This window comes from Nicotiana tabacum, chromosome 20 (assembly GCF_000715075.1).
Source record: "Nicotiana tabacum cultivar K326 chromosome 20, ASM71507v2, whole genome shotgun sequence".
NCBI classification, from domain to species: Eukaryota; Viridiplantae; Streptophyta; class Magnoliopsida; order Solanales; family Solanaceae; genus Nicotiana; species Nicotiana tabacum.
In genome coordinates, this window is record NC_134099.1 from 81678721 (window position 1) to 81691903 (window position 13183).

General features: G+C 37.3%; 3 protein-coding genes across 4 annotated transcripts; 2 read left to right on the forward strand and 1 right to left on the reverse strand.

The window, feature by feature from the left end:
• Positions 1-1100: 1100 nt before the first annotated feature.
• LOC107763868 (cationic amino acid transporter 1-like) lies at positions 1101-8870 on the reverse strand. Of its 2 annotated transcripts, XM_075239895.1 has the most exons (7): positions 8354-8870; positions 6838-7920; positions 6563-6686; positions 5659-5841; positions 3459-3539; positions 2556-2624; positions 1101-1501 (listed from the first exon to the last, which is right to left on the reverse strand). In XM_075239895.1, exons 1-2 carry the CDS (start codon positions 8781-8783, stop codon positions 7226-7228), a joined length of 1125 nt encoding a protein of 374 aa, XP_075095996.1. In that variant the 5' UTR covers positions 8784-8870; the 3' UTR covers positions 1101-1501; positions 2556-2624; positions 3459-3539; positions 5659-5841; positions 6563-6686; positions 6838-7225. The 2 variants fall into 2 exon arrangements, with proteins under 2 accessions (XP_075095996.1, XP_075095997.1); XM_075239896.1 differs by lacking the exon at positions 3459-3539.
• On the forward strand, positions 3901-4497 carry LOC142174434 (uncharacterized). The gene has a single exon (XM_075240227.1). The coding sequence runs from the start codon at positions 3901-3903 to the stop codon at positions 4495-4497; it is 597 nt and encodes a 198-aa protein (XP_075096328.1).
• LOC142174435 (uncharacterized) lies at positions 4575-6962 on the forward strand. The gene is made up of 5 exons (XM_075240228.1): positions 4575-5025; positions 5474-5868; positions 6016-6264; positions 6378-6470; positions 6519-6962. The coding sequence occupies exons 1-5, from the start codon at positions 4575-4577 to the stop codon at positions 6960-6962; spliced, it is 1632 nt and encodes a 543-aa protein (XP_075096329.1).
• Positions 8871-13183: the final 4313 nt, after the last annotated feature.

Consider the following 13183-nt stretch of genomic DNA (forward strand, 5'->3'; position numbering starts at 1 on the left):
TGCCTGCATGATTAGTTTGGAGCCCCGAGAGCTCGGGTGAGTTTTGGATAGGCCACAGAGTGAATTTAGACTTAGGAAATAACTGTTACAGGTTCAGAGAAGTTGCAGGTCTCTGAAATGAGCTTCGCGGTCCGCGGTGAATCTTCGCGACCGCGGTGGGGTTTTTGCGGTCAGCGGTGAGCAAGGCCATATCTTCGCGACCGCACTCGATATTTTGTAGTCCGTGGTGGAGCTCCGCGGCCGCGGTCCTTTTTCTGCGGTCAGCTGTGAGGGTCTGAGAGGGGTATATGTGAGCACCTAATTTTTGCCCTACATGAAAATAACTCCTAAAAATAAACCAAAAATAATTTTTAAGGGATTTTAGAAGTTTTTCTTTATTTAGTTGCATTTCTTGCATTTTTAATATTTTTAAATCATAGAATAATCATAAAAATTGTCACGTTTTAATTTCATGTTATCTTAGGTCCAATTTGCATGTAGGAATTAATTTTTTTTAAGAAAAATCACAAAAAATGGTCATTTTTACATATTTACCTTTTAGTCTTTAGAAAGTAGTGTTTTATTTAGTTTTAAGTTAATTAGTTATTCTAATAGATAAACAATTTTAATTTTTACAAATTAGATTGATTTAGGATTTTATTAGATTTTAAAATCAAAGAAAAAGAAAAATAGAAAAAAAAGATTTTGATTCAGTCTTCCTACCCCAAAGATAATTAGCCCAAATTCATGAACTAAATCCCTTCAAGCCCAAAATATTGAGCCCATACCCATTCCCCATTTGACCTAACCTAATTCCTACCCCTATAAAATAATGCTAACCCCTAAAATCAAAAAACCTAAGAGAGAGCCTTCTCTCTAGGAAGAGAAGGAATAGTAATTCTGTCATCATTTTTCGGTCATAACTCCGGCATCCGGTGGTGGAAATAACCAAACTTGGTCTCAAAAGATACATAACTTCCTTACGAATAATACCCAATTGGTATCAACTTCAGATCTATAGTCAATTTTTGTAGATCTTAATTTCATTCTCATGAGTTACTGTAGCAGACAATGTTCTTCATTCAATTCTAGCAATCCAGCTAATTCCAGCGTTAGTGTTGAGCACAATAGCTTGTTTTGTTAACGTGAAAGTGTTCTCTTCTCTTATAAGATTGGATTGATTTATAAGCTTCATTTTTGGATTCACAGCCAACGCAGTAAGTAAAGTGAAGTTACTTCAAATTACAGTAGCATCGTTTACTTGCAAAGCTGTTGCACTTGTGTCATGTAAGTAAAGTGCTAAAGGATTACAACTGTAATGGACACACAGGCAGGTGGCCAGCCACATTTGGAGGCTGCGCTGCCTAAACAACCTCCTCCAAACATTGCACAAACATCAGGGAACACAAATAACAACAAACAGCCGATGGATTACTCCAAATTTCTGAAACCTTGCACTTTAAATGCTGCAATGCAAGAGCAACAGGAAGTTGAGCCAATTCCTATTCGTCCACCTACAATACTGAATGGAGAACATGTTATTCAGTTCACAGAAGCAGAAGTAGAAAGGATGGATATCATCGAAGGATTACAATATGCAATAGTTGGTAAATGTTCTTATGGAAACCCAGAAATTCAACAATTGCGTAAGTTAATACCAATTCAATGCGGAATTAAAGGTGAATGTAACATTGGTTTTCTAAGGGATAGAAATATTTTAATTAGAATGACGTTAAGGCAGGATTATCTTCATTTCTCATCAAAAACTCATTACATAAGGGACAGGGATGGCTATCAATATCAGCTTAGACCGTTGATTTATGACTCAAAGTTTAGAGCAGATGAAGAAACACCCAAGGCAATGGCTTGGATTTCATTCCCAGGTCTATTGCCAACCTTTTTTGTAAAGGAATGTCTATTTTCTCTTGCTTCAGCAGTAGGTAAACCTATGCATCTAGACATGGCAACAATCAATAAAACTAGACCTAGTTGTGCTAGGGTGAAGGTACTAGTGGACTTACTTGCAGATCTACCTAAAAAGGTGAGGATGGACATAGTAAATGAAGCTAATGGAACAACAAGAACTGAATGGGTGAGAATTCAATATGACATGCTACCTAAATATTGCAGACATTGTAAACTTCAAGGGCATGATCAATTTGAATGCTGGAGGATACACCCTGAACTATATGTGGAGAAGGATAATTACAACCAAGCAGATACAGCTAAGAAACAGGACATAGGGAACTCACAGCCTATAATGATGTTATCTAGTGGAAAGGTCGTGGGTAATGTTAATGTTACAGCAAAAGAGCAATGGAAGGAAGTGAAGGACAACAGAGTTAGAAATGTAGTAAATCAAAATACTAGTCTCACTAATAATGAAATGAAGATGACCCCAGCCAAGTAGTTTGAAAACAATAAGAACAAGGAGGGTACAAGCACTGTAGAGAGACAAGTAGAAGCACAAAGCAACAGTGATAAGGAGTTGGTGGCAGTAGACAATGAAGATAATGATCATGTTCAAATAGCTAACAAGTTTGCAATATTACAAGGGATGGATGAAGAGGAAGAACCTGTTAATCAATTGGCAATGGTGGCATCTAATATAGCAACAAACAGTTCAGCACTTCATAACCAAGCATCTACAAAGCAAAAACCAAAAAATATGGTCAATAATTGGGGAAAGTTAAATCCAGCAGCACAAGCTTTTCAACTATACTCATCGGGGACTATTTCGACTAATGGTCTAGTCAATGGAAATGAGGCATCAAAATCAAAAAACGATACCGCACAATGGGTAGAAAGAAGCTTCAAGGATAAAACAGGAGAAGGAATAGTGAAGATCAATAAACCATGCCAGGAAATCCCATCAAAAGATACATTAGTGAACAAGGTACTTAATAAAAATCCAAATTCTCAAGCAGAAGGGTCAAAATTGTCTACATTTAAAGAAAGAGTGCAAGAATGTGGAGGCAGACTATGGGAGGCACAAAGGGAATACGATTCAGAGGAGAACGAAGTACCATTAGGAGCACAAGCTGATGAGGAACCCAATGAGAATGACAAAGAAGAAGATGAGCAAAGTGTAAATGGAGAGATTCATCCCAATGACGACAATACAACTGGTAATTATTTAATAAAGGAAGGATCAAAAAATGGTGAGCACATCAATAATTTTCAGACAGCAGAAGTCACAGAAATTAGTAACTATGAAGGAAGAAGCCCAGAGGTAAATGATCCTGGAGGAACAGAAGATGATCAACTTCAGAAATCACAAGAAGAACCACAAGGACACAACAAAACAGAGAAGGAGAAACAACCAAAACAAAAAATAGAAATAGTAAATATTACTATTACATTGGAGAAAAACCAGTTGCAGCTATTAAAAAGAGGAGAAGAGAAAGCCTTGGTCCCTAAAAAGAATGCATTTGGAGCTACATCAGGAGGGAAGGAAGACAATGAAGAGGGAGAAGAACCTGGTAAAACAAGATACGACATGGATCAAGAATCAACTACCCAACACCTTATGAATGCTGCAAAGAAAGGTGACTTATCACCTACACAAGTGGAAAAGGCAAAATCAGCAGCAAAAGGTAAGAAGAAGCAACAAAAAGATAATATTGCAGCACCAAAAGCTGGGATGCACACAAGGAGAACGCTAACTAAATCAAACAATCAGTGATGAATGCTCTCATTTGGAATATAAGGTCAGTCAACACACATCATGCCTTTGAAAGGTTGACAAAAATGCATAGGCAAAATCACTATAATTTTGTAGGATTAATGGAGCCAAAGCAACAAGCAAAAAAACTGGAAAGGTACAGAAACAAGATAGGACTTGCACAGGCAATTTCAAATGTTTCCAACAAGATCTAGGCTTTTATAGATGAGGTATTTGAGGTAACTGTTATGTACAATATGGTGCAACAATTAACACTAAGATTGTTTCATACTGAATCGCATGTGGAGTTCGTCTTAACATTGATATACGCAAAATGTGATGCAATTGAGATGATAGAATTGTGGGATTCATTATATGCAATGGCAAGGGATATGGATGCAGCATGGCTTGTAGGAGGTGATTTCAATGTAATATGGGACGAAGAAGAGAAGTTTGGTGGGTTACTTGTGTCATTGAATGAAATTGATGATTTTCGACACTGCATCAACACTTGCAATCTATTCGACCTTGGATTTAAAGGAAGCATATTTACATGGTGGAATGGGAGAGCAGAGGAAGACTGTATATTCAAAAGACTAGACAGATGTTTGGCCAATGTTGAGTTCCAACAAACATTTCCAGGAATAGAGGTGCAACATTTGTCAAAGACTGGCTCTGATCATAGTCCAATGTATCTGAAGTGTAATATTGAGACTCCACCTATAAAAAAACCTTTTAAGTTCTTGAATTTTTGGGTGGAACATGCGACTTTTAAAGATGTGGTGAAAGAGAATTGGTATGCTGAATTCAGTGCAAATCCTTTTATTCTTTTTAATCACAAGTTAAAAAAGTAAAGAAGGCCTTTTCATTGTGGAGTAAGGCTACATTTGGAGATATTTTCCAAAAGATAGCAAGTATGAAAGAGGTAGTGATGGTTCATGAAGCAGAATTTGAAGCAAATCCTACAGGGATGAACATGGAAAGATTACAAAAGGTTCAGGCAGAATTGATCAAATGTCTGGCACTAAAGGAGAAATATTGGCAACAAAAGGCAGGCATGACTTGGTTCAAGGAAGGGGATAGGAATACTAAGTTCTTCCACGCACAAGTGAGAGGTAGGAGGAAGAGACTTCAACTTAACAGAATTCAAAACAGTGGAGGAACCTGGATTGAAGAAGAACAAGAAATTGCAGAAGAGGCAATCAAATTCTACGAGGAACAGTTCACAGAAGTAGCTACTCCTGCATCATTTGATATCGTAGAGCATGTTCCTAATCTGATTAACACTGAGCAGAATGCAGAATTGATTAAGCAACCAACAAAAGAGGATGTTAAAATGGCAGTACTTGGACTTAATGGTGATAGTGCTGGGGGGCCAGATGGTATGACAGGAAAATTTTATCATTCTTGTTGGGACTTAATAGGCGATGACCTATACGACATGGTGAGGGATTTTTTCAATGGTCATGAGCTACCCAAGTGTGTAACACACACAAACCTAGTTCTTCTACCAAAGAAAAAAGAAGTTACCACATTTTCTGATTTAAGACCAATAAGCCTCAGTAAGTTTTCTAATAAGGTTATTTCAAGGGTGGTACATGAAAGGCTAGTGAAATTTCTCCCAAGTCTGATATCGGAGGAACAGGCAGGTTTTGTTAAGGGAAGGAATATAGTATAAAACATCCTTCTAACTCAGGAGATAGTGACTGACATTAGACTTAGAACTAAGGCTAGACCTAATGTCATCCTGAAACTAGATATGACCAAAGCTTATGATAGAATATCTTGACTATTCCTAACCAAGGTTCTGAGAAAAGTTGGGATTCACAGAAAGGTTGATAGGGTTTGTCTTTGAATTAGTTTCAAACAATTGGTATTATATTCTAATAAATGGTCAAGCTCATGGGTTCTTTAAGTCCTCAAGGGGAATAAAACAAGGTGATCCTGTATCTCCAACTTTGTTTATATTGGCAGCAGAAGCATTATCTAGGGGTCTCAATGCACTACATACTAACCTGTATTTTTGTGGATTTGGGATGCCAAAGTGGAGTCCAAAGATCAATCATTTGGCGTATGCAGATGACATGATTATTTTCTCATCCTCAGATGAAACATCTCTGATGCTGATTATGCAAGTGCTGAAGGCATATGAAAATGCATCTGGGCAGCTTGTTAACAAGACCAAATTAGCTGTGTACCTGCATCATTTAACAGTCATGGAAGTGGTCAGCAAGGTGGAAAGGATCACAGGCATTCATAGGAATGATTTCCCTATCATATTTTTAGGTTGTCCAATATTTTATGCAAGGAGAAAGTTGGAATTTTATTAGCCCCTAATTACTAAAGTAATGGACAAACTGCAATCATGGCAGGGCAAGTTATTATCAGTAGGGGGCAGGGCAGTTCTCATATCCCATGTATTGCAAAGCATGCCTATGCATTTACTATCAGCTGTAAACCCTCCAAAGTATGTGATAAATAGGTTGCACAAATTGTTTGCTCAGTTTTTCTGGAGCAGCGCTGTAGGAGGAACTAGTAGGCATTGGGCTTCATGGAATACCTTATGCATGCCAGTTGAGGAAGGAGGAATAGGTTTCAGGTCACTGCATGATGTAACAAAGGCATTATTCAGCAAGTTGTGGTGGAATTTCAGAACAAAACCAAGCCTATGGAGCTCTTTCGTATGTCAGAAATACTGTAAAAAATTAAATCCTGTAATTGTTCCGTGGAAAAGGGGGTCTCACATCTGGAGAAAAATGTTGGAATGCAGAGATCTGATTTAACATCAAATCCTTTGGCAAGCAAAAATGGGATCCTCACTATTTTGGTATGAAAACTGGACAGGTCTTGGGGCACTATATTTTTTGTGCCTCAGGACTTTGACATTGATGAAAATGTACAAAATGTACATGATGTTACCTTAGATGGTGAGTGGGATGTGGACAGGCTTTTTGAAGTGCTTCCTGAAGAGTTAGCAGTACACATTCTGGAGAAAATCAAACCACCTTCAACAATGAGGGTTCTTGATAGGCCTTTTTGGATGCTGGAAACAACAGGATATTTCAGAGTTAAGTCAGCATGGGAGTATACGAGAAGAAGAGACGAACCAAGAAAAGCTTATAGAATGATTTGGGTAAAGGGACTGCCTTTTAAAATAGCATTTTTCATGTGGAAAGAGTGGAAAGCAAATCTACCTTTAGATGATTTCTTGAAAAGGGTAGGTTACTGCATGCCATCTAAATGTTGGTGTTGTGTACAGCCTGACGAGGAATCTCTTCAGCACTTGTTTTTTAGATCAGAAACTGCAAAGACAATTTGAAAGTATTTTCTATCGAAGGCAGGAATAGATGTGGAAGGACTTACATTGCACCAAGCAATCACAAAATGTTGGACTGCAAATGTGTGCTTAAGATTAAAACCAGTAATGCAAGCACTCCCCTCATGCGTAGTCTGGGAACTTTGGAAAAGAAGAAATAGTATGAAGTATGGGGAGGGGGTGACAACTAGCAGGGTGATTTATCAAGTTTCATCAAATCTACAGGCATTAGTGAGAGTGAGAAAGCCTGGGATGGACATGGTACCTCACAAATGGCAAGATCTATTAGCTAGGATGGAAAATTTCACTCCTAAACTTAAGGTTACAAAAGTCATGTGGGAATTTCCAAGTGGAAGATGGCTAAAAGTTAATACGGATGGTGCATCGAGGGGAAATCCAGGCAGGAGCTCAATAGGTTTTTGTATAAGAAATGAAAATGGTGACATAGTCAAGTCAGTAGGGAAAGAGATAGAGGAGATAACAAACACAGTAGCTAAAGCGAAGGCCATGGTAGTGGAAACCGCATCAAAACCAACATATGCAAAGAACAAAACTGCAGAAGCTTTGAAAATCCCACGAACGCCAAATGGTGCAAAAAGGGTGTAATTCTTGGTATCTGACTTTATTAGGCCACAGATGATGATGAAAAAGATCACGAAAATGTGAATGATTGTGGCGATATAATTGAGGCGAGATGAACCTTTTGTACTATAAATTGCAATAAGACAGATGATGAGGCAAACACCAACAGCAATAGGATCTAGCTCGTTGTATCCGTCTGCTAAACCATTCACCTTGATGAGGAATTTGTTGGAGTTGAAGTTTAGTAGAGTTGCAAAATAGGAAGTCCACGTACGAGCTACTGCAGCACCAGCAATCACATATTCAAGAAGTATATTACCAGCAGCAATGAAGGCAACAAAGTCACCTAACTCCACCCTCAAGTAAGCAAATGAACCACCTAAAACATCATTATTGGACTTCGTTACTGATACTTAAAGAAGAAATATTAGGACTTAACTTAGAGATTAACTATTAACACTGCCATGTAAAGAATAGTACATGTTACATAAGAGATAATTGGTAAGTGTAAGGATTAGTTATCTAAACAAGTAAACAGGTTAACATGCACGGATTGCAGAGGTGAATGGAGTATATACCTGATGAGTTTACTGAATCCCGTCTTTTCGACAAGGAGTATGAGTATATATGAAAAAGTCTTTGAAATTTTGACAAATTGAATTTTGGACACATCATTTCAGAAGTATTAACGGATTCAGTTATAAAACCTACTTGTTGAATCCACCAAATATAAATCCTGAATCTGCCTCTGATTGATTTTGTAGCAATTCTTTACACTGATACTGCAAAATAATATGGAAAAATCCATTTACCTGCTACAGGAATCTCGACAGCAAACTCAGTATAGCAAAAAACAGAGAGCAATGCAGAGATCCCAGATACAGCATAGGATAAAACAACAGCAGGGCCAGCTTCTTGATTAGCTTCAAGACCTGTGAGAACAAATATTCCAGCTCCAATAACAGCTCCCATTCCAAACCATATCAAATCCCACCAAGTAAGTGTCTTCTTCATTTCATTCTGGCTCCGTGACTTTGCCTGTAACTCTTCCGCTTCTTCAGAACGTGTTAGGATCCTGTCTATTAGCCTTGTTGGCGTTTGTATCAGCGCATTCGCGTAATTTCCCCAGCTTTTAAATGATTCCTCGGGCAGAAAATCGTCTTTTGTGCATGAACATACTCTTCTCCTTATTCCTACTTCTCCTCCTTCTGACTTTGTCTGTTGATCACCCTCAGTCCCCATTCTTCACTACCTTGCCTGCTAAATTCAAAAAGTTTCAACACAAAAGAGATAAAGAAAAGCCAATGCAGCAATAGAAAAGCGGCACAAGTATACATAGGCGAATTCGGAATTTAGCGTCATTTTATTTAGTTATTTCTTTATTTTGCATATGTACATGCAGAGGCGGACCCAGGATTTGAGCGCGACGGACTAATCACCAGCGATAATATTCTAAAGAAGAAAAAAAAACACCGAACATATATATATATATATATATATGAGAAAAAGAGATTTCTTCGCAAAATAAGTGCTATGGGAAGAGAAGGAATAAAATTAATTAAGTTGACTATTGTGTATTAGTATTAAACTATAAATGAAATATAAAAAAAGAGATAAAAGTAAAAAAATAATTTGCTATTAAATATAAATTATATTGTAATCAAAGAACTAAAATATTAATTAAGTTAACTATTATATATTAGTACTAAATTATAATTGAATTAAAAAAAAAGAGATAAAAGTAAAAGATAAAGCAATTTGCTATTAAATATAAATTATATTGTACTCAAAGAGTAAAAATAGAAAGGAGGAAAAAAAAGAAGCTAAAGGGCTAAAGGGGATTTCGAACTTGCGTCACCAGCAAAGTTGGGAATTTAAGTGCTCAAAGCAACCAGTTCGCCCATCTACTTCTTTGTTTCTGGGGGCACACTTAAAACATTTAAGGGGTCCCATATAAATGTACATATATATATTATACTATATACAGGCTTTTTGCCGAGGCTAACGGGGTCACGTGACCCCTCAACCCTTAACGTAGGTCCGCCTCTGCTTGCAGACTAAATGCACCTCTATATACATACACTTATATATATACTTCAAGTCGAAAGTAATGAGTTCACTTGAATCCGTCCTAAATAATAATGTTAGCAAATACTTCTTGACGAAAGATTAAACCCGTCACAAATTTCGTCCACATTGATAAATTTCGTAATATAATATTCATAAGTCCGACAGGATGTTGTGACCGATCGACCTCCTACTATATATGTTCTTTTCACCCGAGACATCCTCTGTGAAATTTTTCCGAAGAAGTTTGATTGAAAAAGAAACAGAATAATGGGGTCAAGATTAATTAAGATTAGTTCAGTTGCTAGTAGAATCAGAATAAATGGTCGGAAAATTATATTTTGGAAACTGAAACAAGAAAATAAAATAAAAATGGGTACCTATGAGAAATGGCTGGTTGAGCGCAAGAACCAAGAGAAATTCACAATGTAGTGTAGTACTATCTGCATAAACGTATATAACTAGAAGGTAAGAGTATGTTTCTTAACGATATTTTCTCTGAATTCATCGTCCGGCAAAAGATACTAAAACAGCAAGTAATAGATTCCAAAACAAGTCTTTTTCAAAATCATATATAAGGTTATATATTTAATACTTTTGGTTACTCTATGAAAAAGATCAATTTTCAGCTAAATATTAGGAGTAGTAATATTTGTAACAATATTATTTATGAGTCCTTGATTGTACAATATAATTGCATATATAACTAGAAATAGTTTCATAATCTAAGCAAAATAGGTCCTTTATCATCAACCGATATCAATGATCTTATCCAGAAACGGCCATGTAAAACGAATTTTTGCGACCTTACTATACTAGTGTTTACCCTCAAAATCGGATAACAATTGAATTTATATGCGATTTTAAGGATACGTGATATAACTTGATACAAATCAAGAAAACATATTAATGTTGAAATTACTGATAAGAAGATAAATGCAAACCACACAAATTGAACAGCCTTGACTTTTAAGTTTGATCACCTTCGAGCCAAGAAATACCTCAATTGATATTAGAATAGAATAACAAGATGATAAGAGCTAGAAATAATAGTGTATTGCTTTTTGCTGCGTATTACAATGTGTGTTACAAATGATCAAACCTCCCTTTATATAGTAGGGGAGTCCTACTCTTGATACAATTCTATAAAAGATAACCAATCTCATGATTTGCTAATTAATCGGCCTCCCCTTAATACGTGCCGAGAATTCCGCCGTGATCTCCAACCGACCCCAGATATTTCGGCCTTCCGTTATTTGGCTCGACAAAGTTCTCTCGATCTTGTTTGGTCTTGGAGTCACGAGCTCAAAGATTTAGCTTCGCGCCTTGGTTCGATATAATCCGAGCTCAAGCTCTGACATGTCACGTTTCAGCCTCGGCTGTGTTGAGGAAGCGTGTCAAGATAATAGAAGGAAAATGATATTTAGGAGAGAAAAACAATAAATTGCACAAGACAAGACAAGACAAGATTTACGTGGTTCGGCAATTTTTGCCTACTCCACGGCTACACAAAGAATAGCTCTTTATTAATTGAAGAAAGAAAGAAGAAGTTTTGGGATGATCTACAAATGAAAATGTAGACCCCTATTTATAGGCATTTGAATGCCCTGCCGAGGTAAGCGCTTACATCATAAGAATGCCGATGTAAGCGCTTACATCATAAGAATGCTGAGGTAAGCGCTTACATCACAAGAATGTCGATGTAAGCGCTTACATCATATTTTTATCTCTTTTTGATTTTTCTTTCTTTTGTTTTGTCTACTTTCACATACAACAATAGGTTTGGTCCTATCAATCTCCCCCTCAAACCTATGTTACATCAAGAAAGAAAATAAAGAAAGATTTGCTATTCTCTGGTGGAGCCTTCACTCTATCAGTCTTGAAGGCTAACTGAGGCAGTGCACAACCTCAGTTTGTCAACACCGACAACTTTGGTCAACATGTCTGACGGGTTCTTTGATCCTGGTATCTTCTGTAGGGAAAGAGTTCCTTCATTTAACAACTCTCGGATATGATGATACCTCAACCGGATATGCTTCGATCTTGCATGAAACACTGGATTCTTGGAAAGATGAATTGCACTCTGGCTATCGCTGAAAAGCTCACAATTGTCCTGCTCTTTACCTAGCTCTTTAAGAAAATTCTTAAGCCAAATCATCTCTTTTCCAGCTTCTGAGATTGCCATGTACTCTGCTTCAGTGGTAGATAGAGCAACACTTTTCTAAAGTTTGGACATCCAACTAACAGCAGTACCACCCAAGGTGAACACGTAGCCCGTGGTACTTTTTCGACTATCTAGATCGCCGCCTAAATTTGCATCAGCAAAACATTGTAAGATAATATTGCTCTTTTTAAAATAAAGTGCCATACCTGAGGTGCCTTTGAGATATCGCAATATCCATTTTACACCTTCCCAATGCTCCTTTCCTGGATCTGACATGTATTTTCTGACAACTCCAACAACATGGGCTATGTCAGGTCTAGTGCAAACCATAGCATACATCAAACTTCCTACTGCTGAAGCATACGGAACTTTGGACATGTACTTCCTTTCTTCGTCTGTCTTAGGTGATTGGTCCTTTGACAGATTTAGATGGCTTCCGAGTGGAGTGCTTCTGGTCTTTGCATCATGAAGATTGAACCTGCTTAGTACCTTCTGTATGTACTTTTCTTGAGACAATTTTAAGGTTCCTTCCGACCTGTTTCTGCTAATCCTCATCCCAAGCATTTGCTTAGCTGGTCCTAAGTCTTTCATTTCAAACTCCTCTGCCAGTTGTTGCTTAACCAAATTGATCTCATTTATGCTAGATCCTGCAATTAGCATATCATCAACGTACAACAGTAAAATAATATAGGATTCATCAAGATTTTTGATATAACAACAATGGTCCATCTCACATCGTGTGAAACCATTTTTATGCATGAATCCATCAAATTTCTTGTACCATTGTCAGGGAGCTTGTTTCAAACCATACAAACTCTTCTTCAACTTACACACCAGGTTTTCTTTACTAGAAACTTGAAAACCTTCAGGTTGCTTCATGTAGATGTCTTCTTCAAGGTCACCATGCAAGAAAGCAGTTTTAACATCTAGCTGCTCCAAATGCAAATTTTCTACAACTACGATACCTAGCACTAACCTGATAGTAGTTAATTTGACTACAGGAGAGAAGATCTCGGTGTAGTCAATTCCTTCCTTCTGCTGAAAGCCTTTTACTACTAATCGTGCTTTGTATCTCTTCTTACCATCATGCTCTTCCTTGACTCTGTACACCCACTTGTTCTGCAATGCCTTCTTTCCTTTTGGTAACTCCGTAAGTATCCATGTTTTATTCTTTTGAAGAGAATTCATCTCTTCTTTCATGGCTAGCTTCCACTTATCAGAGTCTATCACCTGCATTGCTTCAACAAAATGCTCTGGTTCTCCAGCATCAGTAAGAAGTAAATAGTGAAGAGAGAGAGAGTTAACCTATCTAGAGTATTCGTGACTCTTTTAGATCTCCTCAATGTAGGTTCATGAGTAACAAAATCCGAATTTAATTCAGGTCCTGATTCCAGATTTGGTTCTGCATTTG